Here is a 26,366-nt window from a genome sequence, read left to right as displayed (position 1 = left end):
TGCACCCTGCTAATGACTATTTACTTCATTTTTATCCTGTCCATCTTCCAGAGTCACGGGAATTACTTTCCCCATCTGTTGGATCCTCCAAGAAACCTATGAGGGAGACCTCTGGCAATGACTGACTCATGGCCATCCAGTGACTATCAAACTCAAATGAAGATTTAAACGCAGCTCTCCCTAACACAAGGGTAGCCAACGTAGCGCCCTCAGTTCAGATATTCTTGGACCACATCTCCCTTGATCTTTGGCATTGTTGACTGGGGCTCATGGGAGTTGCAGTGGACAATGGAGGGTCCCACATTGGCTACTCCCGTAATAGCCTCAGCCTGACAGCAACCCTGGCTCTAGATTACTATTTACCAAGTCACCTTTTTTCTATGCATGCATACAGCCTATTGCAGCTGAATTCGTTGATTTTCCATGCTATATACTGCTATTCAGGTAAGCAACACAAAGTAGTTTGCAGAAATCAATTTTTTAAAAAAGCTTATCTAAACATATTGGAGGGTTGGGAGGGTGGCAACAGAAGACCTTTGCGGTTAATAAAATGCCGCATTTCTTCCCAAATCACACTGGCGGCAAGCCGTCTGTGATGTAGCAGCCCTGCCTGTAGGCTTGGAACGGAATCCCTGTGAGGCATGGTTAAGGGGCAAATTTGGATGCCTACGGGGCAATTCAGGGCGTTCTTTCAACAAGTAGAATTTCCTGGTAGACTGTGTCCACATCTTAAAAGGGAACATTCTCAACAAGCAGAACATCCCACCTTAAATGCCTGTCAGTGCTAGTTAAAAGCAGCCCAGTTTTTACCCTGTCATTTAGATTTCCCCATTTCGGTCCCAAAATGGTTTAGGGCTAGGATGGGGGTGAGGACCTGTAGCTGTCCCAATGTTGCTGGACTACAATTCCCATCACCCCTGAACAATGGCCATGCTAGCTGGGGCTGATGGTATTCATAGTCCAACACCATCAGCAAGTCCACATGTTTCCTCAGTTCAGGGCAGCCCCATAGTAGCAACTGTGAACAAGGAATCAAGACCAGGATTTGAAGCGCACAGTATTAAATCCACTTACAAGGGAGACAGGGCAGCTCCCATCATGGCTGGCCACTTGCAGGGAGTTGTGGGCCCAAACATCTGGAGGGCACCAGGTTCAAATTAGGAAACGGCACATCCCCAATTAGCACCCCCCCTCCAAAATCCAAATATGGTCCAAACCGCACTCCCAAGAAAACAACCACTCAAAGGGCTCCGCCCCTCAGAAGACGTATGGAATCTTTTACTTTATTTACAACCATCCAATCTGCATTCCTCCTTTGGCTGTGTGGAGGCAAAGGAGAGCGAGAGGCGAGTTTCAGCATGACTGAAGGAGAGACAAGGTGCAGGCACACAGGTGGGAGGGAGCGAGGGAGCCACCGGGAAGGAGAGCGAATCTTAAATAGCTCTATGTACACATCAGTTATTCTTATATATACAAAGCTGCAACGGCAACAAGTTTGGGGCCACGAGCTCAAAGCCATGGGGGCACGAGGAAGGGGGGAATCTGAGGGACTTAAAAACACCCCATTGACAAAAGCCAAGACATGCACGGAAGCAGGACTGACACCCTTTCCCCTCTGGTTGCGCTGCCAAGACTGGCCTCCCTCCCATGAACGTCTCTCGCAGGCCTCAAATGACCTAGGCCAGGGAGTGGGGTACATCGGGACCTCCAGTTGCTGCACTTTCAACAGGTGCAGCAGAAAGGAATGACGGGAGATGCAAGTCTAGCAACATCTAGAGGCCCAAAGGTTCCCCGACTTAAGGAAAGGAGTACCACCACCACCCCCCAAAATGGGGTAACACAAAAGCATGTTCTTGGAAGCGAGTTGAAGGGGCAGGGGCAGAAAAGTTATGTCCAGGATCAGAACACAAAAGAGATGAGGTTGGAATTTCAAGCCAGGAGGAAAGATCGCAGACGGAATTGCAGATAGAAGAGGGGAAAGGACTTAGCTGTCCCACCCAGCAGTAAATAAAGGAAAGGGAATCCACGCCCCTGGATCCAAGGGTGAAACTCAGTGCATGATTAGGATGGGATGTGGGGGTGGGTTGTTAAACCAGGCACAAATCAGTGACATGATGCGTAAGACGGGGGAGGGTCCCTCAGCCCCACCCTCCCAAGTAGGGATTTGGTTCTTGGAGGGGCAAGAGGGGGAAATTCCTCCACCATGGAATGTGCAAACAAAAAAGGGCAGAGAGGGGGAGAGAAATGAAAGCAGGATCAAGGGATGTTTTTTAAAAAGTGTCAAAATGTGGTACCAGAGATTCTGTCAGCATGAGCCTTCCAGATCTCAGGATTGCTGCCGGTCACAGAATAGAGACTGGGTAGGGGACATTTAGCCAAACAGAATAGAGGGCTGTTGACTGGGTAGGGGACATTTAGCCAAACGCCAGGCAGTATTAAAGGACAGGAAGGTCTGGGGAGAAGAAGGGCCTGGAAGGAGTCTGGAGCACCCACGCCAAGGTGCAGGGTACTGGCCATTAAGTAGCCGAGTTCTCCCAAGCGCCGCGGGAAGCCAGCAGCTGAGGATCTGGTCGCCTTCCACACCTCTCGTCGCAGGCTCACCGTTTGCGGAACGTGCAAGGTGCCTCGACTCTCTCGCAGCCTGAGCTGTCCTTCGCAGCTGCCCCAAAGTCACAGAGCAAAGAGAAAGGATGCAGCGCTGATGTCTCATAGCTCCTTCCAGCCTGGGAAGTGTTTCAAAAGCAGCTCAAAGAGAAGTCAACGGATTCTGAAAACGTACCACTCTGCCAAAAATGTCCCAGCCGAGTCACTGTAGTTTTTTGTTTTTTTTATCTCAAGTGGTTGAGCCCATCACAACTGGGATTGGACCGCTTCAATCTAATCATCCGACCACTCTGGCCCCTGTTGCTCATGTGTCCCAGCGCAGTCGCCGTAGCTCTGATGTCTCCCACACACGGGAGGCACTCAGTAATTTGTGCCAGTTTCTTGGAACCCACAATGTCTAATCACGCATAAGCCCCTCTTGACGTTGGTCCCATTTAGTGTTCTGTTGCCCCCGGAGAACTCTGCTGTTGCTGGGGTAGGCCCCCCCCCCTATTTCCGCAGGTTAAGAGAGTTCTTCAGGTCAGATCGTTCGTTTTTGGCACCTCCAGATCCAGGGTGAAAGACCAGGAAAGAGACTCCTGGGTGAGGGTTGTAGCAGCTGCTGAGATGACTGAAAAATAGGGTGCTGGCACAGCAGGAGGGTGGCCCCGGAAGGTCCCAGCCCCAAAGCAGAAGGAAGGGCGGGGGGGAATAAATGAGGACGGACAGGGCTGGCTCTCAGTAGATGATGTGCTGGGAGCAGCAGCAGGAGCTGGAAACGGAGGAAAAGGCTCAGGAGAAGTTCTGGACAGGGTGGCTGACCCTCATGCAGGCCCAGTATGTGGCTCGACCAAGGCACACCAAGGCCAGTAGAATAACCAGGGCCCAAGAGGCGTAGATCCCGCCGTATATCTTGGCTTGCTTCCACGTACCAAACTGGAGACAAAAAGGAGAGGCAAAGAGTCAGCGAATGGTGAAGCTGCCAAGCTCACTTTCACCGCCAGTCAAATGGATAAAGAGGTTTTCTGTGAAAGAGAGAGGGGACTGAGGATACTGGGAGGAGCCCGAGGGCGCACGGTTGGTCAGGGTGCTTATAAACACCTATGGGGAACAGATAGGCTAGTCCCATGCCAGAAGGAGATGGGGCTCTAACTTGCTGCTTCACACACACCGCAGTGCTGATATATGTGGGGGAGGTTAGGACCAAACTCTGGGAACCACACTGAGCGGTCCAACGTGCTCATGTTTCTCTCCAAAACACACCCACCAAGTTTTGCTTCCTAGGGGCTTTTCAGGAGTCGCTGTTGAATTTCCCTTGAAATGTCATCTGCTCCTTTTTAACGTTTTGATTTTCTGTACGTGCCCCATAATTTTGATATCTTAACAAAGCCATTCACAAATAAGGAAGTGTATTGAGGATTCCATAATGTTGTACTTGAAGGGAGCTTGCCAAAGGCTTCGGTGAGCCCTGGCTCCAGGTTGTACAGTTGTACCTTGGAACTCAGGTGTTTTGGCTCCCAAACGCCACAAACCCAGAAGTGACTGTTCCGGTTTGTAAATGTTCTTTTGGAACCCAGACATCTTCCGGGGCTTCTGACTGGCTGCAGGAGCTTCCTGCAGCCAAACAGAAGCTGCGATTTGGTTTTCAAACCTTTTGAAAGTCGAACTACTTCCGGAACAGATTCCGGAACAACTTCCAAGATACGACTGTACTGAGAAATTAGCAGCCTGTACAATGCGTGGGGAATCTCAGGGTCGTGGGCTACTTAAAGCCCAAAGCTGCCCCAGGCCCGGATCTAATGGAACTTCCTAATATTTTGCACTGAAAATTGAGCAGCGAGGGCTAGTTCAGTTTCAGACAGCGAACGCCAGGAAGGGCCGCACTGGGACTGTGCCTTCTTGCTCACACTCACCGCAAGTCCTGTCGCTGTCACAGCCATCAACACGCCTAGCAGGAAGCAGCAAAAGCATCTCTTCCGGGGATAGCGTCGCCCGATGGAGGATCTGGGGGCAGATATAGGCAGCCCATCAAATTGTGCTTAGGGAGTTCTCTGGGGGGATTTGAACACTCAGATCTTGGGGAAGCACTTCAGAGGAGTTTGCCACACTGGCTGGCCCAGAGCAAGCAGCCAACCTCTGCTCAGGTGACTAACAAAAATGCAGCTTGTGCTCTTGAGCTCCTGGCTCAGAATACATGACAGACTTCCAGGTTTACCTGCCTGAGAAAAAGAAGTGACAATCCCACTCCCCCAATCCAGCTACTAGTTCATCAGTGGAATGGTCTCCCTCGAGAGGTTGTGGGCTCTCCTTCCTTGGAGGTTTTTAAGCAGAGGTTGGGTGTCCACCTGCCATGTATGATCTAGCTGAGATTCCTGCATTGCAGGGGGCTGGACTATAGATGACACTCAGGGTCCCTTTATGCATTCTATGAAATGCATTACAGCAGCTATTCAGAACATTCTCTCAATCTTCCCCTGCCCTGTTAGTGCGGCTTGTGGGTTAAGGAAGAGTGGAGTTAACTCACACTTTACGGCAGTGAGGACATCGTGCTAATGTGCGGTCCGTGAACTCTGTCCACTGAAGGGAGGAAGAAAAAACAAACAAAAAGAAAACATGAAGTAAAGCTAGTCAACCAGATCTGGAGAAGAAGTTGCTTGCTCCAACTCTAGAGGTGCCCACCTGTCAAGCACACCACCTGCTCACCCGGCTCCCAAGCACCAGCTATTCAAGCGGGTCTGCCAGGGTGCCACAACAGAGGGGGCACGATTATCCCTTGCCACCTATCCCAAAAGGAATCCCAAAAGTGGAACAAGACACTCCTTAACTGTAGCACGTGGGCCAACTGATTTGTGAATTACACTTTTATCCTGCCCTTCTGCCAGGGAGCCCAGAGCAGTGGACGTTGCTCCCCCACCAATTTTTCTGTGTAATCCTACAAGGGACGTTCAGCCGTGAGATTCCGATGCCCAGAGGCTGCCCAGAGGTGAGATTTGAGGCTGACAATTTGATCATGGGCTTCCCAGGCCAAAGACCAGGCCAGGGACAGGCAGCCAACCCAGTTCCCTCCACATGTTTTGAGACTGCAACTTCCACCACCCCTGACAATCAGCCACAATGGGGCTGATCTGAGCTACAGTCCGAGCATAACTGGAAGGCCCCACATTGACTACCTTTGCTCTGTCCATTACATACACCACTGGTTCAGTTGCTGGCTTCATCCCACCAATGTTCTGCTACTGTTTCGTTTCCAAAAGCTGGAGACGGTGGGAAGATCCTAAGTCCTAGCCTTCTCTCTTTCCACCCCCAATGACCCTGGCCTCACTTCCAAGCACCCCTTACCAGGAAGTTGTTTTTGCAATGTCCGCAGTTGACGCGCACACCGACCGGCTGTGGCTCAGGACTCAGGGGTCCTGGATGCACTGGGCCCAGATTAATGATCCTTTTACTGGGAGCAAGGGCGGGGGAGAAGAAGAATTAGATTAGATGACTGCTCTCATAAGCCTTTCTGTGCCTGTACCAGTGGGACAGCCTGGAAACTGGCACACCACCCACTTCCCAATCCCAACATTACTCCTTTATTCCCTGCTTGTTGCCAATATTGTCCCCACGTGCAGCGAGGTCTGTCCTCCCAAAAGATCCAGCTTACCCAGCTAAATTCAGTCCCCCAGCAATTACAACTATTGATCACAGCAAGTAAAAAGAAGTGCTCCATCTCTCCATTCCTCACCTCCTAAAACAAGCATCTATGGCCCCCTGCTTTTGTGACATTGTTTTCACAGTTCCCACACACAACATTCTGATCACACAATGCAGCAAAAGTTTCCTAGTAAAGACATTTTCCTCCCCCAGGATACAAGGATTCTTAATTTTTATTTCAAACAGCACCAGGCTCCTGGCCGCATCCTGTTCAGGGGTGGGAGGGGTTTCAGATTAAGGCTTCAAGTGAAATTAAAGCCATTTATATCCAGTCAGCTGGTTGGTCCTCAAGACAGTGCGCACAATATGATAAGAGGCTTTTTTTTAAAAAAAAAAAACTAAGTCACCAGAAACAGACCAACTCAGAGTTTATATAACAACTCGTTTACAGGTGCCTCCTAGATAAGGAAATGCCACTGGAAAAAAAGGGAGTGGGTAAACAGCTGGTGTCTAGGTCGGGGTGCAGGAGGGCAAAAGGGAAGTCAGGATCAACAGATCTCTGGCAATAAACTTGCAATAGATAAGCAAAAGCTTCTGACTTCCTTAACAAAAAGAAAAATTCTGCCCAATTCTTTCCTTTGACGTTAAGTCACCTGAAACAATGGTGTCAGGTGACTGACAGGTGAGAGGGACTACCCAACTGTCATAGTGGCCCACAGATGTGTGAGAAATTTAGGACCCGGCTGGCTGGCCAGATCCTGTAAGCCACCACTCCATGGAGCATAGTGGGGGTGGAGTTCTAGGGTACCCTCCCCCCCCCCACAAGCATATCCCAAGTTCAGAAATCAAACTTATTTCATCTGGGTTGCAGAACTGGGGGTCCCATCCCCAAACTCCCCAATGGAACTGCAGCAAAGCCGCCGTGCCTTTCCCAGCACCTCTCCCAGCCCATTCCATTACCAGTATATCCGAGGACAGGCAATGCGCTGCGATGTCACTTTGCAGATCAGGAGGCAGTTGCAGGGGCATCTCACGTACTTCTTACCAGGCGGGGCATTTTTGATAGGCTGTAGCAGAAAGAAGGCAAAAAGACACAATCCGTAAGAAGCAAACGCACGTCCTGGTTTAAGAGTGAGGGGAGGAGGCTGTTAGGGACGTGAAAGGTCTACTTTGCTAGGGGAAGATCTTGCAGGGTTTCTGTAATTTATGGCGTGGGGCTGCGGAAGGAAAAAGCACAGAGATGGGAGTGTGAGGATGGCTCAGTGGCAGCAGGGTGAGAAGCAGGAGCTAGGTGAAATTCTCACTCAGGACCCAGAATAGCAAAGTAAGGCTTGAGAAAAAGGGGTATTTATTGCAGCAGAGGAGATGGGACTTTAGGCCAGAGAACCAGAAGGGCAAAAGGAGGAGAAAGGCACAGAAATTTGCAGGTCTATTTCCACCCCAGGTCAATTTTTTATTCCATTTTTGGTCCCTAGTATCTTGAACTGTGTATTATATGACAAGCAACAGTCAGTGCTAAGCAAGGGTTCAGAGCAAGGGAGACTCTTTTAGCCGTAAGGCTTCATAGCTGGTCATAGATAAATCATTAAACTCACAGCCACACCTCTCCTCCTAATGCAGAAGAATTGTAAAGTGCTTTAAACTCTAGTACGGAATGTAACAATACCCACACCACCCATTTTAAGCAGACCGTGCAAAGGAGGGCAGAAGGAATACCAGTTCAACTTACACTGCAGAGGAGAATGTACGAAAATCACAATGAACTAAGTTACACTGGACTCCAGTGAATATGTCTATAATCTGTCGTGAAGGTTTAGAAGAGGAATGAGGGCTGTGGCCTTACAGTGTTGCTGGACTTCAATTCTTGTCAACCCTGCCAAGCAAGGACAATGGCAAGGAAGGGTGGGAGTTGAAATCCAGGAACATCTGGAGGACTGCAAGTTCGTCACTTTGGGTTCTGGCACACAGGCCTCCCTCTGCTGCTAAAGTACAACTCTTGATTATCCCTGCTGAATGTTGTAGTCCAAAACATCACCAGGCTGGGGAAGCCCAATATTAAGGAATGTTTCAACACATGAAGAAATCGACATGTGAATGAGGTTTGAATGTGCATTGGATTATGTGATGATTACGTTGGAAGTCTTCACTCTGCTTCAGTGATTTAATTGTCACTGGGGCCATAACAGACAGCTCTGAGGAAAGGCTGGTGATGAAATTCACAGTATGCAAAACAGGGGTGGAAGAAATGCATATTTTGATTGGTGGATGGAGGCTTAGAATTTTCATTTGGCCAGTGCGTTTGGCTGGGGCTGCACCAGTGGGGGTTAGAAGTAGTATATATATGGCCTGGTGTGCAGTAAAAGGAGGGGTCTGGGAGCTGGAAGGAGGAGTTGGTCAGAAGAAATGGACAGCAGAATAAAGGAGGGCCAGGGAAGAAGACAGATGGTCCGAGAAGCATGGCCTCAGAAACACGGAGTGTGGCTCAGTGGCTTTTGGTTTTGTTGAAGATCGCTGAATCACTTGGCTCAGTGAGTTAAGTGGAGAATCTGCCTGCAGCCCCGAGGGAAGGAGAAAGAAGCAGCTCGGAGTGTTGAGCTCTGCTGGCGGTTAGCAGTGCTGGAGAGTAGACTTCCAGGGAACCACAGAAAGATAGATCTGAATGCCAATAGGTCAGCAGAGGACTGATAGAAGAGGCTTCTAGTGGTGGCCTCCAATTAAGCTGGTAAGGCTTAATTGGAGGGAACAAAAGGACAATCTGACTAAAGGGTTTCAACAGAGCAATTATTTCCTTGTTTAAGAGCCAGTGTGGTGTAGTGGTTAAGAGCGGTAGTCACGTAATCTGGGTAACCGGGTTCGCGTCTCCGCTCCTCCACATGCAGCTGCTGGGTGACCTTGGGCCAGTCACAGTCTCTCAGCCCCACTCACCTCACAGAGTGTTTGTTGTGGGGGAGGAAGGGAAAGGAGAATGTTAGCCGCTTTGAGACTCCTTAAAGGGAGTGAAAGGCGGGATATCAAATCCAAACTCTTCTTAATGTTTATAGCTGACCCTAAGCAGCTGGTATTTATAGTGTATTCCCATTTAATGATAAAGTACCACATTAAAACAACTAGATAAGCTTGTGCATTTCACGATCTTGAAACAGGAATTCTTTCTTCAATATACTAACTGTCTGAAAAGCTTTGCACTGTACCTCCACCCCACAGATGCTGTGTTATTGTTAATTTGAGGTTCCAGAGGCAGAAAGCGCAACAGGAATGTGGCAGCAGCACAGCAAACCTGTACAAACCTAGCTCCAAAGTCCAACAGACCACCCCTCTTGAACCACACTCTTGTGTTTGTCAGCATCCATAAATGAGATTTCACTTATTGGATGAGAAGCTGAGCTAACTATGGTCAGACAGGTTTCTCCAGGAGATTAAAAAAAAGCCAGGTTAACTCCAGGTAATTATTCTGGGAAATACATGAAACAACAGAGTAGAGATCTGTAGCTCTGATTTAAAACTTTGGAGGGTGCCCAGACAGCAGTGCATCACATCACACCAACTCTGTGGAATCTGCTTGTCCAAGCATCAAGGCCACTGCTGAGCTGCAATTTCAGCTTCAAGATTTATGTTCGTACGCCGGACTAGGCTTTAGCGAAATTTTGGCGTATTACCCCCTCTCTCAAGTTAACACAGAATATTCTAAAGAAAGGAGCAGTACAATGGGAGGAATGGGGAGAAGCAAAGGCAAGAAAGGAAGCTCTGCCCCACTGCGGAACTGTCCTCAGAGCAAGACTTTGCATCATCCAGGCACCCTGTGTGTTCAAGGTGGTCCATGCACATTATCTTAGTAGTGCTTCCAAGAACCCAATAAGTCAGAGTATTATTACCTCCAGAAGCTCAGACCTACAAGGAACTAGGCGTGGGGATGAAGAAAAAGGAAATCCCCACTAGCTCTGTTGTGCAAAGGAACCATCCCCGAATCCTTCAGTAACAACGTGAGTGCAGGATAAGTTTTTCCTCATGCTATATATTGGGAACAAGGGATGAGGGACTGAGTCAAGGATGTGCATCTTTCACCTTCCATTTCCCTTCCATTAAAACTGTTGGGACTAGGGCTCCCTAAGTTGCCCCTCTCATATCTATTTATTGTAAGGCTTTTGGGAGGTTGGGTGGAGGTACCCTTCTTTTTGGGAAGGGTGTTTGCTGTTGCACTTTTTTGGTCCGTACTGTATTTTGAGGTTGTTTTTCTGCAGGGGTTGGTGTCTCACCTGCTTTTTAAGTGTGTTTTTGACCATCGCCAACTTTTCATCTGTAAAATGAGTACGTTTCTTATAATTCCCAGGTGTACCCCTAAACTCCAAAGAGGTTGGGAACACCTGTGTCACGAGGGCCTAACACTCTGTTTGGTTGAAATGTTGACTGGGATTGCAGAAAGAAGTGATTCCAAATTCATTGCCACCTTTACTCTAATTATTATTATTATTATTATTATTATTATTATTATTATGCACTTCTTTCTGCAAAATAGGAACAGGAAGCTCTTCAAAAGGCAAGGTATATTTTTTAAAAAATAAAAAAACCTCAAAAGGATTTTGGAGTGGATCCAAGATCTCCATTTCCCATATAAGAAGATGAACGCTGCTAGATGAGACAAAAATGCCTGTTCCCCGACATTTACTAACCAAGTGCAAGTAACTGCCTTCTCCTTTAGATTCTTGCTGAGCAAATTTTAATTCAGAGGTATGTTGCCTCTGTAGCTGGAGATTCCACATAGTCACCATTGACAATTTATAAATCTCTCCTCCTCCATGTGTCTGCGTAAGCCACTTTTAGACCTACCTAAGCTATTGGCCCAACACCCTGTCTGGTGTCATTGGTTAATTGTGTAGGGGTGTGAACAGGAACTGGCATGTCCTCTTGGTTATCCTGAATGTCAATCGGTTTTCACTGTGTGACCCCAGGATCTAATATTATGAGACAGGAGAGAGAAAAGTTCCTACCCATTTTCTTCTTTTCTCATTATGCCCCAAGTTAAAAGGAAGTCAGCTGGTTGCTTTCCATCAGCCTAGCACAGCCACCAGCAAGCTGGTGCCCTGAGATGTTTTAGATTACAACTCCCATCAGCTGTAGTTGGAAACAGCTTGCCAAAGGCTGACTCAACAGTTACCTGGCAAACCAACAGATTACAGACGAAACTGACTTATCCCAAGTCAGGCCACTTGTTCACCTAGATCAGTACACCGACTAGCAGTGGCTCTCCTGAGTTTCAGGCTGGAAGCCTTTCCCAGATCCACCTGGATATGCCAAAGTTGGAACATCACATCTTTTCGAATGGATGTGATGCAGGTATTTTAACACCAAGCTAGATCAGTTGTGCATCTTTTGCCTGAGCTCCGGTTAAATAAACAGTCCTGCTACAGAAAAAAAAAGACCCCACAACTACCGTATTTTTTGCTCTATAAGACGCACCAGACCACAAGACGCACCTAGTTTTTGGAGGAGGAAAACAAGAAAAAAAATATTCTGAATCTCAGAAGCCAGAACAGCAAGAGGGATCGCTGCGCAGTGAAAGCAGCAATCCCTCTTGCTGTTTTGGCTTCTGGGATAGCTGCGCAGCCTGCATTCGCTCCATAAGACGCACACACATTTCCCCTTACTTTTTAGGAGGGAAAAAGTGAGTCTTATAGAGCCAAAAATAGGGTATATTTATGTGTCCCTAATACGCCACCTGAGCTACAACTTGGCTATTAGAAGTGATGTTGTGGGTAGCAGCTGAGGCTGAGAAATAATGGCTGTTGAGCTAAAAATGAAAAAAGCCTAGAGCTTTGATAATTAAGACAAGATCTGAGCCAAGGATCTCCTGGCACACAGCTCCTCCTCTTCACCGCTACCTCAGCCCCACTGCCATCATACCACCCGCCCTTCCAACAGTGCTCACCGTGGCCTCGTTGCAGACGCTGCATTTCACGACATGCTGATGCATCTTGCCCTCAACATTGATGGGGCTCTGGCAAACCCGGCAAGTGATCATGGGAGCACTGCCACTCTCTGGAGACGCCATAGGCGAGTAGGGTGGGGGGTCCTCTCCGGGAAGCACAGCTGCCTGGCCCCCATCGTTGACCCCACTGAAGGAAGGAAACCCTTTCAAGAGGAAAGAAAGAAGTGTCTGTGGAAAGGGAGCATGGACTATTGCTTCAGTGCCCCAACCCCTCTTCACTCTGCTTCAGCCAGACCTGCATCTCAGCTGCCTTCCCCCAAAACAACACACATCACATTTCACAAATACTTCAACAACCCCTTAAAAAAAATAAATCTGTCCTCGGCTCCACCCAAATTCATCCCACGAGACTCCAATATCTGCAAGCACTTGGCTTAACTCTTCACCAACCCCACCCCACCAAGTGGATCAGAAAAAGACAAGGATGTTATTCATTTGTTTGTTTATTTTTGCAATCGGACCTCCAAGTATCAGCCAACATAATATTGCCTCCTGTAAATGCTCAAACTCAGTCTTTGGGGATCCCCTCCACAGGGTGATCCACCACTCTCCTCTAACATGTTGCCCATCAGACTACTGTGAAGCCAATCATGCCCGCACCTGTCCCTTTTTCTTATCTACCTGCGCCCCAGCACCCTACAAAAAACCTTCCCAGACCAACCCTGAACTTCTCCACTTACTGCCTCACTAATTGCTGGGCAGGGGCGCCTAGAACCCCCACTGCCTGTAGCCCAGCCCCTGCAGCACATGACCACGCCCTCATTCGAAGTAGCCACGCCCACGCAGCTAAAGACCCGCCCCTGATGCTTTAACTCCGCTTTTTCTACTTAGGAGGCTTCCCTCGCCTTCTCCCCCCAACGCCCCTCCATTGCTCCCCCCCCCACTCAATGGAAATCTTATGCATATTAATGAGGGGGCGTGGCTCACCCTGAGGCGGGTTCGGCTTCCCCGGCGGGTTCGAGGCGGAGGCTGAGACCAGCCCTGCGGGCCCGACCAGCCCTCCAGCGCCGAGGCCGCCCCCATCCCCGGACTCGGCTGGTAGTAGCGGGGAGCGCTCGCCGTCCGCAGCCATCGCTGCTACTGTTGCTGCAACCGCCCTGCTCTGCGTCCCTCTCGGCTTCCGTAGCGCGCGACCCCGCCCCTTGCTCTCTCTCCCCCCACCCACTCTACCCTAGTCACGTGACTAAGGACATCCTGTTCCTGTTGACTGCAAAGAGCCTCGTCACGTGAAGAGAGCCAGGGAATTTGTTTACTGATTGGGCACTCGTGGCCGCGCCCGTGCATCTCCCGCGCGCCATGATTGGACAGGAAACGTGCCCGCCCACACCATACACTTGCCCCTCATGTCACCCTCATCCCGTGACTCTCCTTTGGCCTTTTCATTGGCTGCTCCTGCAGCCCTCTCCCTCTTGTCCCCTGAGTCATTTCCTCCCGGCCCTCCGCTGATTTACAATACGGCTGTCAGAGCGGTGCGTACTGAGGAACGGTTGACCCACGTGACAAGCAAGCCAAGTGTTTTAATTGGCTGAGACCTGTCGCTGTTCCATAGTATGATCCCACGTCTCTGCGTGTATTGGCCGAGACAGGGCCTTATTTTTCACGTGATGAAAACTCTGTTCTCCCATTGGATAGACTCAAGCTCACCCCTGTCCTTCACTCAGGATGTCTCCTCCCGTTCTCTGAAGTTTACCCCGCCTCTTATAGTATCTCCGTATTGCCACGCCCCTCAGGCAATGATTGACGTCCCAAGCAATATTACATTTGAAAGCGAGGGGTGGGGGGGAGGAGCAGAGGAAGCATATGAGCACAAATGTCAATTTGCATATATGCAAATATATGCAAATATATGTAAATCCTTTTAACACATCCTAGGAGTCCAAACTGGGAGGACCAGTAGTGCAGATACTGAGGTTACAGAATTATAAATTAAATTGGGATATTTTCATTTAAATGCAAAACACATTTTATTGAAATGTAAATGTGTACTATGTTTAAAAATAAAAGGGTGTACTTAGGCTAGTGGTTGGCTGCTGTGAGAACAGGATGTTCTACTAGATGGGCATGATCCAGCCAGTCCCTTCTGAAGTTCATTAGGTACAGGGTGATACTATATTCAGGTCAGTTTCTCGCGGCAAAGGTAGGGAGCAAAGACAGAGTTATACAGAATGCCTATTGAGGAATTCATTGTGATCAAAAATCTTGCACGTTTTAATACCAAGAGATACTGATCCAATTAAAAAAATTCAACCCTCTTTCTCATGTTCTACTGAAAACTAAAAGGTGAAAGCCAGCAAGCTATGCAGAAGTCCAAATATACATCCTACCTATTAAAATGCATAATTTAATTTAATTATGCAAATCAAAATGTGACCAAAATGACAGGTGAGTATCTGAGTTAAACAAGAAAAAACAATGAGCTAAAGCCAACCAACAAAACTGCAACTTTGTTAAGATGTGAAACAAGGAAGCTACTTATCACCATGTTCTGTTGATGCCCAAATGTTAAGCATTAAATATTATCTTTGTTGAATTATGTGTACACTGCACTTGTGTATCTTGTTTGCATAGCTTTTGCTAGGCTATATATACTTGCCAGACACAGTGAGACAGGGTGTAGCTATTGATGACGGCATACTTATCCACAGTGCTATTTTTCTAGAAAAAGAGGTGCCAGAACTCACAATGAACGCCTCTCTTGTTCTTTTATAATGTCAGTGGCACTCATCTGAGAGGTGCCAGAACTGAGTTCCAGTGAGTTCTGGCTGGAAAAAAAGTCCAGAGTCTGCTGGAGAGGGGTTGTTCCAGCAGCAGCTTTGTGACTTTCCATGTCACAGCAATGCTGGCTGGAAACAGGATGGGCCCCAGGCTTTAATAGTGCTTCCAAATTTCATTCATTCAGCCACATTCTGAATACAGTGGTGCCCCGCAAGACGAATGCCTCACAAGACGGAAAACCCGCAAGACGAAAGGGTTTTCCGTTTGCAGAGGCGCTTCGCAAGACGAAAAATGACGAAAAAAATTGAATTTTTTTCGCTCCAAAACCACTTATTTTGAATCGGTAAGCTGCTAAAAGCATTTTAGCAGCAAAACCGCTAATCTCCCAAGCATTAAAAAGCCGTTTTTAGCCTTTAAAATGTCAATAGCGCTAATAGCGCTACTCTGTCAATGGGCTTGCTTTGCAAGACGAAAAAACCGCAAGACGAAAAGACCCGCGGAACGGATTCTTTTCGTCTTGCGAGGCACCACTGTACCAAGAGGGCCTGCATGGTGCAAAGGCATCAAATACAGTCATACCTTGGTTCTCGAACGCCCTAGAACTCGTACGTTTTGGCTCCTGAACACCCAGGAGGTTCCTGCAGCCAATCAGAAGCCGTGCTTTGGAAGTCGAACGTTTCAGATTCTGTTAGGCTTCCAAGGTACGACTATAACTGCAAATGTTTCAGGCTGAGTTCATGGATCTATATACAGGCCGTTTCCCAAGAAGCTGTGGCCAGTCATGAATTCCCAGGTCATATTGACCATGTGTCTCCCATATACACCAGGGCTCATCCATACTTAACTTTGCTCTGCATTTCTAGGCACAGGTCTGGACTTTCCACGTCTGTGTCTGAGCATTTTTTTTTTTTTTTTTTTGCCAGCACTTTCCCTGCAAAAACTGCTCTTTACAGCTGAAATGGAACAAATGGAAATCAGCAAAAAATCTGAATTGCTGTTTGTTCCGATTCAGCATTAAAGAGTGGGTTTTCCTGGCGAAAGCGGTGGGGCAAAGAAGAACAACAACTCAGGCATCAAGTAGGTATATGTGCTCCTGTGCCTAGAAAGCACAAGGCGAAAGGTAAGTGCGGGGGAGCACAGAGTGCAAGTCACTGGGTTCAGTTCCAGTATCATCTCAGTCAGTGGCTTGTCAGCTAATAGCTTCTGGTAATTGTCTTAAGATTGCTTCCAGGTGACCTCTTTATTGAGCGCACATCCTGATTCATTTACACCATTTTTGCAAGGAGGATAGTCAACATCAGCTGCTGACTGAACATCCGTTCTGATTTGTTTGTGGGGAAGTTACAGGACTCTGCATCAAAGCAATAGTTACCCCACGCTTTCCAAAGCATTTCCATCTGGTTGATTGGGGTAAGGGAGAGAGGCTTTGTTATGGAAGAGTGCCAAATGAACGTTCGATGTGCAACCAGAATTCCCTGGCATGCGATTGGGATCTCACGCCAAAACAGGGACAGTCTGGAAGTGCTCTGTGTTCCCCAATCAAAAAAGAAGGGAAAACCAAGTCATGGCTGACCTTATGCCACAGCCTTGCTATGATCATATGATGAAATGGAGATAGCAATCAGCCTATCAGCATTGCTGCAGAAAATAAGTCGCGTGAGAGGAACAGGATGCTTTAATTCCAGCAGCGTATAATTAATTTAAAGCATTAGGAAATGCAATTCACACACACATGCACACCACTTACTGTACAGTTCACATGGAACCATCCTAACCTTCAACAGGGCTTCTTGTTCAGAGACCATATCTGAATTTTTCCATGAAAATTTAGGAGAACTATCAACACAGTAACTATGTGTGGCCAGCATGATAAAGGAAATAGAGTGGCAGAAAGATACAGAGGGAAGTGGTGGTTTTAAACAACAACAGAGATTTGATTGACGCGCAAAGGAAGGAAAGAGAGGAGGGAAAGAGACAATTTCAAACTCTGTTGTGTAAGCTTGTTTTGTGTTAGCTTCTGTGTTGCACACATCTCTGCTGTTTCTCCTTGTTAAGATTGGTTTGTTTGCTTGTTTGCTTTTTTATTTTTATTTTTTAATAAACCCTCACCATCCTTCCAAGGCTGGGTCTAGACACATCAAAGAAGCGTTTCAGTTAAACGCGTTGTAAACTTTGTATGAATAATCGGGTTGGCAAAAATGGAACTCCACAGCGGCATCTGGTGACACCAGTGTTATAATGAATACAGTACACAACACATACTGTATAAAGCCCCTTCTTTTTTTTTTTTTTTTGCCAATGTAGCTGAGTTCCAAGCCTGCTTTACTCAAACCTCTGTTGTTGCTTAAAACAACAATGTTTGTCTCAGTGCCCCTCCATTCGCTTTCCTCAAACTTCTGCCCTTGTTTGAGTACAGGAAGAAGGTAGAGACACTGAAAGGGAAAATGAAGACTGTTTTAAACTTCTCCGCTGCCTCACATTCCATTGTATCTACCCACAATATATTTCACTCCAGGTACCACGTATTCTCTTCAACGTGAAGTTCCAGGTTCACAGTATTAATTTAGGAGAGCTATTTTGTTAACAAACACACACCCATATATGTACAACATCCATCAACTGCCCTTAAACTGAACAAGCTACTGTAACCAATAGGTTTGCTCTTTATACTATTTATTTATTTCCTGAAATTTATATACTGCTTGATTGTAGAAAGAAAAATTCATTACAAAAAGTGTTTTACAAAAAATATAAAGCGGAAGATAAAACAATAACATCGTCACTAAGAAATTTGCAACTGTAATTTAAAACACACTGTACAGAAGCTTAAAACCTATTTGCAGAGCATAATTCTTTCTGAAAAGGAAAATGCAAGATCCCTTTTCATATACAGTGGCACCTTGGTTCTCAAACGCCTTGGTTCCCAAACGCTGAAAACCCAGAAGTAAGTGTTCCGGTTTTCAAATGTTTTTTGGAAGCTGAATGTCCAATGCGGCTGTCAGCTATTGCTCCCGGGGCACCTGCACCAATCAGAAGCTGCACTTGGGTTTTCAAACATTTCAGAAGTCAAACAGACTTTCAGAATGGATTAAGTTTGGCGCCTTTGTTTTTGCTATTTATTTTGCTATTTATTTTTGTGGCTTTTTCAGTTAATTTGTTTTCGTGACTGTGTGGAACCCAGTTCGGCTACTGATTGATTGATTATGTGACTGCGGAAATGGATAAAAGCCCCCCATCCAAACAATGACTATCATCAGTGCAGGTGAGAATTAAAAATAAAATAAAAAAATTTATCATCTACAATACTGTCTTATTTATTTAATAGTACAGTACATTTATTATTGCTTTCATTTTATGGATCAATGGTCTTGTTAGATAGCAAATTTCATGTTAAATTGCTGTTTCAAGGGTTGTTTATAAAAGTCTGGAACGGATTAATCCATTTTGTATTACTTTCTATGGGAAAGTTTTGGAACACTTTGGTTTTGGAACAGACTTCCGGAATGGATTAAGTTTGAGAACCAAGGTACCACTGTAGACAGATGCAAGACTGACTCCATTTTGATTTGCTTGATTCAAGTTATACAATGCTTGCTAGAAACTTTCTGAGCCACAGGCAAGAGGTGCTTTGCTATGCTGTTGCTTCTATAGGATGGTTAAGCATACATTTATTAAGAAGTCTGTGGTGCGACGTGGGTGGCGCTGTGGGTTAAACCACAGAGCCTAGGACTTGCCGATCAGAAGGTCAGCAGTTCGAATCCCCGCGACTGGGTGAGCTCCCGTTGCTCGGTCCCAGCTCCTGCCCACCTAGCAGTTCGAAAGCACGTCAAAGTGTAAGTAGATAAATAGGTACCGCTGTGGCGGGAAGGTAAACGGCGTTTCCGTGCGCTGCTCTGGTTTGCCAGAAGCGGCTTAGTCATGCTGGCCACATGACCCGGAAGCTGTACGTCGGCTCCCTCAGCCAACAAAGCGAGATGAGCGCCGCAACCCCAGAGTCGGTCACGACTGGACCTAATGGTCAGGGGTCCCTTTACCTTTACCTATAGGAAATGGCTAGCTATTGTGAGAACATTTTCTTATTTACATGCCTATATAAAAGGCGTTGGGCAAACCGCAACTTGAGGTGCAGCTCTGAACAAGCTTTTCTGGTGGCTTGTCTCACTGTCACCTTTCTTGTCTGCAGCTTGATATTAAATCTGATTCTGCGTCCGTTTGAAAGACGCGCTTCCTGGTCTCTCATCATTGCTGGGACGAAGTGACTTGGCTGTGCCTGGACCTCAGGTGGACTTTTGCCCACATCACTTCTAACACCTGGCTGCCCTATCACATCCATGCCACTGAGCCCGGCCCCTTGCCTGCCCTCCGTTTGGCTGCCATGGCACACGGCTATTGGCTTGGCACATCTGGCACCACTGGCTCCGTCCCACTGCAATTCCAGCTCAGGGACACTGTGGACGCAATTAAATGACAGGGCAGTTTTGTTTGCTCTTGTGAAAGGCATTTCCCTCCCTTTAATGTTAATGTCTTCTTTTGTAAAACAAATTGCCCACCCATATCGTGATCCACTATCTTTGTTGACTTAGGTTTCCTCAGTTTAGCAAGCAAGATATTATATAAGGCTGAATAAATAACACGAGAGCACAATCTCGCTGGCAGTGTGCTGCATGATAAGGGGGTCGTCGAACTTTTCCTGAAAATGCAGATTAGGATCATGTTTTCTTAACTTTCTCTTGGCTAAATCGGAATATGCATTCTCCCCATAATCACCCCATCTTGCAGGTTCCAGCTCTATTAAAATGTTAGATGTGAGGTCAATCTTCGGCCAACCTGGTTCCCCTTCATAATGTAGGTATGGTATGGTTGCAACGTAGAATTCTGGCCTGGTCAGTAGCACTGTTTCAGTTAACAAATGTATTGGTGGCACAGAGAATTTGCAAACCTAGCTGTGTATCTTGCTACACCAGAGTACAGAAGGACCTGAGATTTATTTTGGAAGGCTTTCAGGTGGTGTAAGATAGGAAAATGCATCCCATAGGATAGTAGACTTTAAAAATAAATGCCTGTGTGAAGGTAAAAAGGTAAAAAACCCCTGGACAGTTAAGTCTAGTCAAAGGCAACAATGGGGTGTGGCGCTTATCTCGCTTTTCAGGCTGAGGGAGCCAGCGTTTGTCCACACACAGCTTCCCAGGTCATGTAGCCAGCATGACTAAACCGCTACTGGCGCACGGAGGACTGTGACGAGTGCCAGAGCGCATGGAAACGCCATTTACCTTCCCACTGCAGCGGTACCTATTTATCTATTTGCGCTGGTATGCGTTCAAACTGCTAGGTTGACAGAAGCTAGGACAGAGCAATGGGAGCTCACCCTGTCGCGGGGATTTGAACCGCTGACCTTCCAATCAGCAAGCCCAAGCGGCTCAGTGGTTTAAACTACAGTGCCTCTGGGTAGAGAGTGTAATGGTGTTAGATGGTGGTGTTAGATAATATGAATGCATGCTATACTTCACTTTCAAAAGCGCTTGTTCAAGTAAGACGGGTTGATGTGCTGCATTCAGTTCGGAAAAGAAAAGCAGATGGTTTAAAGGTGGGCAGAAGGATGGATAAAGAAAAACATATGTTGATGCCTGTCCTGCATCTTCCTTTGACACAGCAGCAGAGTCCAGAATCTGCCATTTAAATTTCCCAGAATGCCTCTGAGTTATGCTATTCTGGGAGCAGCATTGTGGGAAGTATCAGGCCCTGCCTCCAAGGAAACAGGACGGCATCCACAGCAGCCTGCCAGAGGGCAACTTGCCAAGGGCCTCGTCACGCCTGGAGCCGGACGCTCCTGGAGAAGTCTTTCTAAGATCTTTTGCTGGAGAGAGGCTTCTTCATGCAAAGTGTGTCTCCCATTGACCTGCCATGGCCCATTAATTAGCAAACAGTTGGATGAAACTCCCCCCCCCCCCGAGGACCACATTCCTGTGTCAGCAACCAGCCAGGGGCTGTGTGCCAGCCAGAGGCAAAGTGTGCAGAGCAATAGATGTGACCTGTACCTTTGCACAGTAGGTTACGTTTCTGCCTTGCAAAAGACAGAGATTTCCGCACACACCTGTCTCCTCCTCCCAGGCAAACAAAAGGCATTACTACAGTTCAGGTACACATTCCAGCTGGGTTAAAGCACCCAAGGAGGATGTGGACTATGGGATGGGGTTGTGGTCTAGGGAGAGTCCTGAAGGCTACACAGAGACATCTGGAAGGTCCATGTTTTCTATGGACCTGAGGTTCTCCCCACCCCCTGAATGAGCAGATGGTCCTTTTTCATATGTGTATCCAGAATGGGTATCTGTGTAGAAACCATGGAGCATCTTTAAAGCCATATTGTGATCCATATATTCCAACTTTCACTATTTGTTCCTGTTTTCCAAGTTTCCATTGCTCCTCTTTTTCACACATCTTTGGTGTTTTCTTTTGGGAGGGAAACCTTGTTAAAATTATCGGTGTGGAGAACTAGAGTTGCCTTTTCTCAGGGTTCACAGGCTGTCCAGGAAGTTAAATCCCAGAGCGGGGAAAGTGGGAGAGGGAAATGTATCACGGCTTCAAATTCCTACGTACGTAATGCACATGCAGGCGCCTGCCCTCTCATACGCTGAGGTCTGCTGTGAACTGTTGACAATAACCCTTTCCCAAACAATGATGTTTGACTAATGTGCATGTAGTCAAAGGAACAGACGGCAACACCCTCTGGGCTTTTAAATCCACGAGCGATAATAAAGGCCTGTTGCACAACAGCAGTAGCCATGAAACGGGAACCAGAAATGAGAGACACCGAGAGGGGGAAAGCGGTGGTTCGAAATGACAGAGAGATTTTAGTAAAGCAGGGATGGAGGAAACTGAGAGGAAAATTGGCTATTAGTCCCCGGGCCATAGATGATGACAAAGCAAGCATAGATGCTCTCACAGTGAACAGCATGAACAGACAATTCAGAGATGAGAGGACCCCAATGGCAACTGCTCTTTCAACTGAACCAATGGAGCAGGTGGAGTGGGCTGTCTTGCCTCAGCTCTCCCTCTGCTGGATCTTCTCAATTATGGATCTTCTCAATTTTCTGCCCCCTTGGCCACCCTCAATCTGGTACTGTGTGGCTGTGATCCTATATGTCCATTGGTTCCGAGCTTCTCAAGTCACCATGCGGGGGCACTGTGCCCCACGGTTTGAGAACTGGCTCTAAAATAAGAAACAGCCCCAGGAAGGTTTGAGTGGGCAATCCTGTGCAGGAAAAGGCCCAAAATATTTTGCTGCCTCAGGCAAAGGACAAATGGTGCTCACACCCACCCATTCCACCCACAGAAGCCAACAGAACTGGCAGGTGCACCTCACTGGAACACAGCCAATGGGACAGCATTCCCCACCACATCAGGGTAGTGTAAGGAGACGCAAGCAGACTGCGTGGCACACACAGCTCAGTCCTCCAATAGCTCTCCGCTGTTTGCCACCCAACAGCATCTGCCACCTGAGGTATAGCCAGGCCCAGTCCTGTTGCCCAGCTTTGTCCCACTATACCCATCAATCCTCTTAGGTTGCATACACACTATATATTTAAACCACATTTAAAGTACATGACTCACTCTTCCCAATAATCCTGGGAACTATAGTTTACCCTCACAAAGAGCAGCACCCTTAACCACAGTTCCTAGGACTCTTTGCAGAAAGTCATGTGCTTTAAATGTATGGTGTGTATGCAGACTTGCATTCCCAATATGTTATTTGCCTTCTCTCTCTCGCCATCTCTCATTCCCTTCATGCCACTCTCCCAGGCCTTCTTCACCCCAGTTTGGCCTTCTGTGCAATTCCTGTTGCCCCTCCCCCTACCTTTTTCTCGAGGCGCCTCTATGTCTCCTTGTCTGGAGAGAGCCGACATTTCTATATCACACAAAGCAGGGTCATCTTGGGTGGGTTTCTCAGCTTCCCAAAGGGAAAGCCCAGTTCTCTGACCCATGGTGTAGAGAGGTTGAAGGATCTCTGATCAAAGGAGGACCTTCAGAGACTATAGTGCAACACAAAAGCATTTAGTATAGACTCATTGAGCAGGGCTATAAGGAAGTGGCAAGCACACAGGTTAGCAAACAGCTTCAGAGGGAAGGAGCAGCCACTGTCATCCATGCTGGGCAGGATCAGTCATCCCATTCCAATATCCTGTCTATTCCAGGAGCCAAACACCTGATGAAGCCACAAATTCTCATTACAAGAATGAATCACCTGACATGATTCTGCCAGCCTTTGATTTTGGAGGGGAATTTTTGGTCTAATATGGGCCCAGATGATCCCATCAGCCACCAATTTGTTTGAAGCCTTCAGGCTATCTTCTCATCTAATTACATGCAGCAAATTACGAAGGCAGAAACTGAATGCACGTGGAACAGGCCTTGTCCAGGGCAGTAGGAGGGTTAACTTTTCACTGTGCTGTCAGAGGTTCATAATGCGTTTAAACTAATTTGCTTCCCAGGAAACTGTTCCTAGTTATGAAGGGGGTGGCGACACACACAGCCTGTCGGATTGCCTCCTGTAATTCTCTACTCTAGACATAAAGGTAAAGGACCCCTGACAGTTAAGTCCAATCGCAGACAACTTTGGGGTTGCGGCACTCAGCTTGCTTTATAGGCTGAGGGAGCCAGCATTTGTCCGCAGACAGTTTTACCAGGTCATGTGGCCAGCATGACTAAGTCGTTTCTAGCACAATGGAACACCAAAACCAGAGTAGCACATGGAAACACCGTTTACCTTCCTGCCAGAGCAGTACCTATTTATCTACTTGCACTTTTTGGCGTGCTTTCGAGCTGCTAGGTTGGCAGGAGCTGGGACCGAGCAACGGGAGCTCATCCTGCCGCTGACCTTCTGATTGACAAGCCCAAGAGGCTCAGTGGTTTAGACCACAGCGCCATCTGTGTCCCTTATACTCTTGAACATAAAGGTAAAGGTAAAGGGACCCCTGACCATTAGGTCCAGTCATGGCCGACTCTGGGGTTGCGGCGCTCATCTCGCTTTACTGGCCGAGGGAGCCGGCAGACAGCTTCCGGGTCATGTGGCCAGCATGACTAAGCCGCTTCTGGCAAACCAGAGCAGTGCACGGAAACACCGTTTACCTTCCCGCCGGAGCGGTGCCTATTTATTTACTTGCACTTTGACGTGCTTTCGAAGTGCTAGGTTGGCAGGAGCTGGGACCGAGCAACGGGAGCTCACCCCATCACAGGGTTTGAACCACCAACCTTCTGATTGGCAAGTCCTAGGCTCTGTGGTTTAACCCACAGCACCACCTGCACTCTTGAACATACACAGAGGTAAAACAGAAAGTAGGATCATGCATCGTTCTAGTCATTATGGACTCTCCATGCCTAAAGCTGAGCTAAGAGGTGACCCTTTCACTCCAACTGCTCTATTTGTAACTTTTATTTTTTAAACACCTAGCATCCTAGGGCAGCTGAGGCCCAAAGCCTGGGCCTTTCAAATTGGACAGCCAAGTCTCTTAGCATCCATTTAAATTTCCTACAGTGCTCTGGATAGAACTATATCAAGTGTTTCACCTGGCACTGAAAATACCATAAAGACAGCACTGTGAGAACTTTTCTGTGGAGGCTATTCCACAGTTCAAGATTTGGTACTACTGACAGATGATAGAGGAATGGTTCAACATTTATTGACGAATAACTATTTGTTATAACCGAGGGGCTGATAAGGACTCCAACACTGGACATCTGCCTAACTATAGCACGGGATATAGTTTGCATGGTCAAATTGACCAAAAGAGAGAGGGTACAGTCTTACAATATTATTCATGAAAAACTGAGTGTTTTTATCACATGCTAGTGTAAATAAAGTGCAAGTAAATACAAATCCGTACATCTTGTTGGGAACATTGTGAAATGTTCACTAATGTGTTGAACTAATCAGTAATTGTAGTTTTAGTTATATTTTGAAGGACATTATATACTAGAGTTAGTAAACCCCAGTCTTAGGCTCAGCTTGTATATATATATGTGTGTGTTTGTGTAAATAAAACTGTATTTCCCCCAAGTCCAGAAACCTCCAGTTATTTTTCTGCCACAGGAAACAGAAACTAAGTATGAATAAGAGCAACAAACATCTCAGTGATTAGGCTGAACACGTTACAAATGAAAAGAGGGTTACTAGAAATGTTTCAGTTTTGAGTATCAAAATGGAAAAGGGACATGTACAAATTGGTTTTTCTGTATACACATTCCTAAGAGGATGGAGAAATATTTATCCATTTCAAGAAAGCCAAGGCTGGAAGTTTGCCAAGGTTTCAGCCTCCATGAGTGGCTTGAAAATATTTGTATACACAAATTATCAGCGCTTTTGATCTTAATGAAATCTGAGTGGAAATTTTTAAGTGATGGAAGGTTTGGATGTGATAGAACAGAAGAGAAAAAGGAGGAAAATAGCAACAGAAAGTTTGTTTGAAGTCTGAGGAATACAAAGTCTGGGTGGATCCAAACTGTTGCTAACATCTATTATTCCTCCAGTTTGTATAATAAATAGTAATAATATTCTTATATGTATACCACACATCCAACCAAATTGTCTGTACAGTTTACACAAACAATGAAATATGATTATTGAAAAACCACAGCCAATCACAAGATAATAACTTGGACAGCAAAAAGAAAGTTCACACAACCACACACAAAACTAAAATCACCGTCTGGGAGACGATTCAAATTCCTGTTCTGCCATGAAGGTCGCTGGGTGACCTTGGAACAGTCAGTTAGCCTAACGTACCTCACAGGATTGTCGTGAGGATAATAAAATGAGAGAGAGAGAGAGGAAGAACCATGCATGCCATCTTGATCTTCTTGGAGGAAAGGTGGGGCATAAATGGAGGAGAGAGCTATCAGTGGGTACTAAAGGGCAGGCCCAAGATATTTGGGCACCTGAGGTGGACCCAAGCATGGAACAAGAGAAAAGATAGCGGAATAATAATAATAATAATAATAATAATAATAATAATGTGCTTTTGGGGGGGGCGATGATGCAGGGGTACGCATATCCCTAAACATTTTCTGAATCTTTGTACTTTTGTCCATTTACTGTATTTATTTTCCCGATTTGAACTATAAAATGGTGATTTTTCTTGAGTCAAAATGAGAGTATCCCATAAACATTTTTTTTAGAAGAAAGCGCTGATTACAGTACTAACAACCACAGCAACCTAGCAAGGGGAATGAACACGTTGCCAGGAGAATTCCCCCGCGACGAGTCCTCCTAACGTTCAGGGCCAGGTGTACGCGTGTATTCCTTCTGCTCTGTATGCATTCAGCACCCTCCACCCTCGTGTCATGAGGAGCTTGGTCGGTGGAAGCCGCTTCCTCCTCTCCCTGGTCGCTCGATCGCCCCCCCCCCCCCAATACCCCCGGGGGCCCCAGGAGCCGCCTTCGCCCCGCCTGCCCCTTC

At 46.9% G+C, this 26,366-nt stretch overlaps 1 protein-coding gene across 1 annotated transcript; it reads right to left on the bottom strand.

Moving 5' to 3' along the window:
• Positions 1-1,267: 1,267 nt before the first annotated feature.
• PIP4P1 (phosphatidylinositol-4,5-bisphosphate 4-phosphatase 1) lies at positions 1,268-13,381 on the bottom strand. Its single transcript, XM_083409946.1, has 7 exons — positions 13,130-13,381; positions 12,143-12,345; positions 7,180-7,286; positions 5,923-6,028; positions 5,108-5,160; positions 4,497-4,587; positions 1,268-3,519 (listed from the first exon to the last, which is right to left on the bottom strand). The coding sequence occupies exons 1-7, from the start codon at positions 13,272-13,274 to the stop codon at positions 3,376-3,378; spliced, it is 849 nt and encodes a 282-aa protein (XP_083266072.1). The 5' UTR covers positions 13,275-13,381; the 3' UTR covers positions 1,268-3,375.
• Between the last annotated feature and the right edge of the window lie 12,985 nt (positions 13,382-26,366).

Source organism: Podarcis tiliguerta, assembly GCF_965153285.1.
Source record: "Podarcis tiliguerta genome assembly, chromosome: 13".
NCBI lineage: Eukaryota > Metazoa > Chordata > Lepidosauria > Squamata > Lacertidae > Podarcis > Podarcis tiliguerta.
Note: the sequence above shows the minus strand (reverse complement) of the source record. Positions and strands in the feature narration are given on the sequence as shown.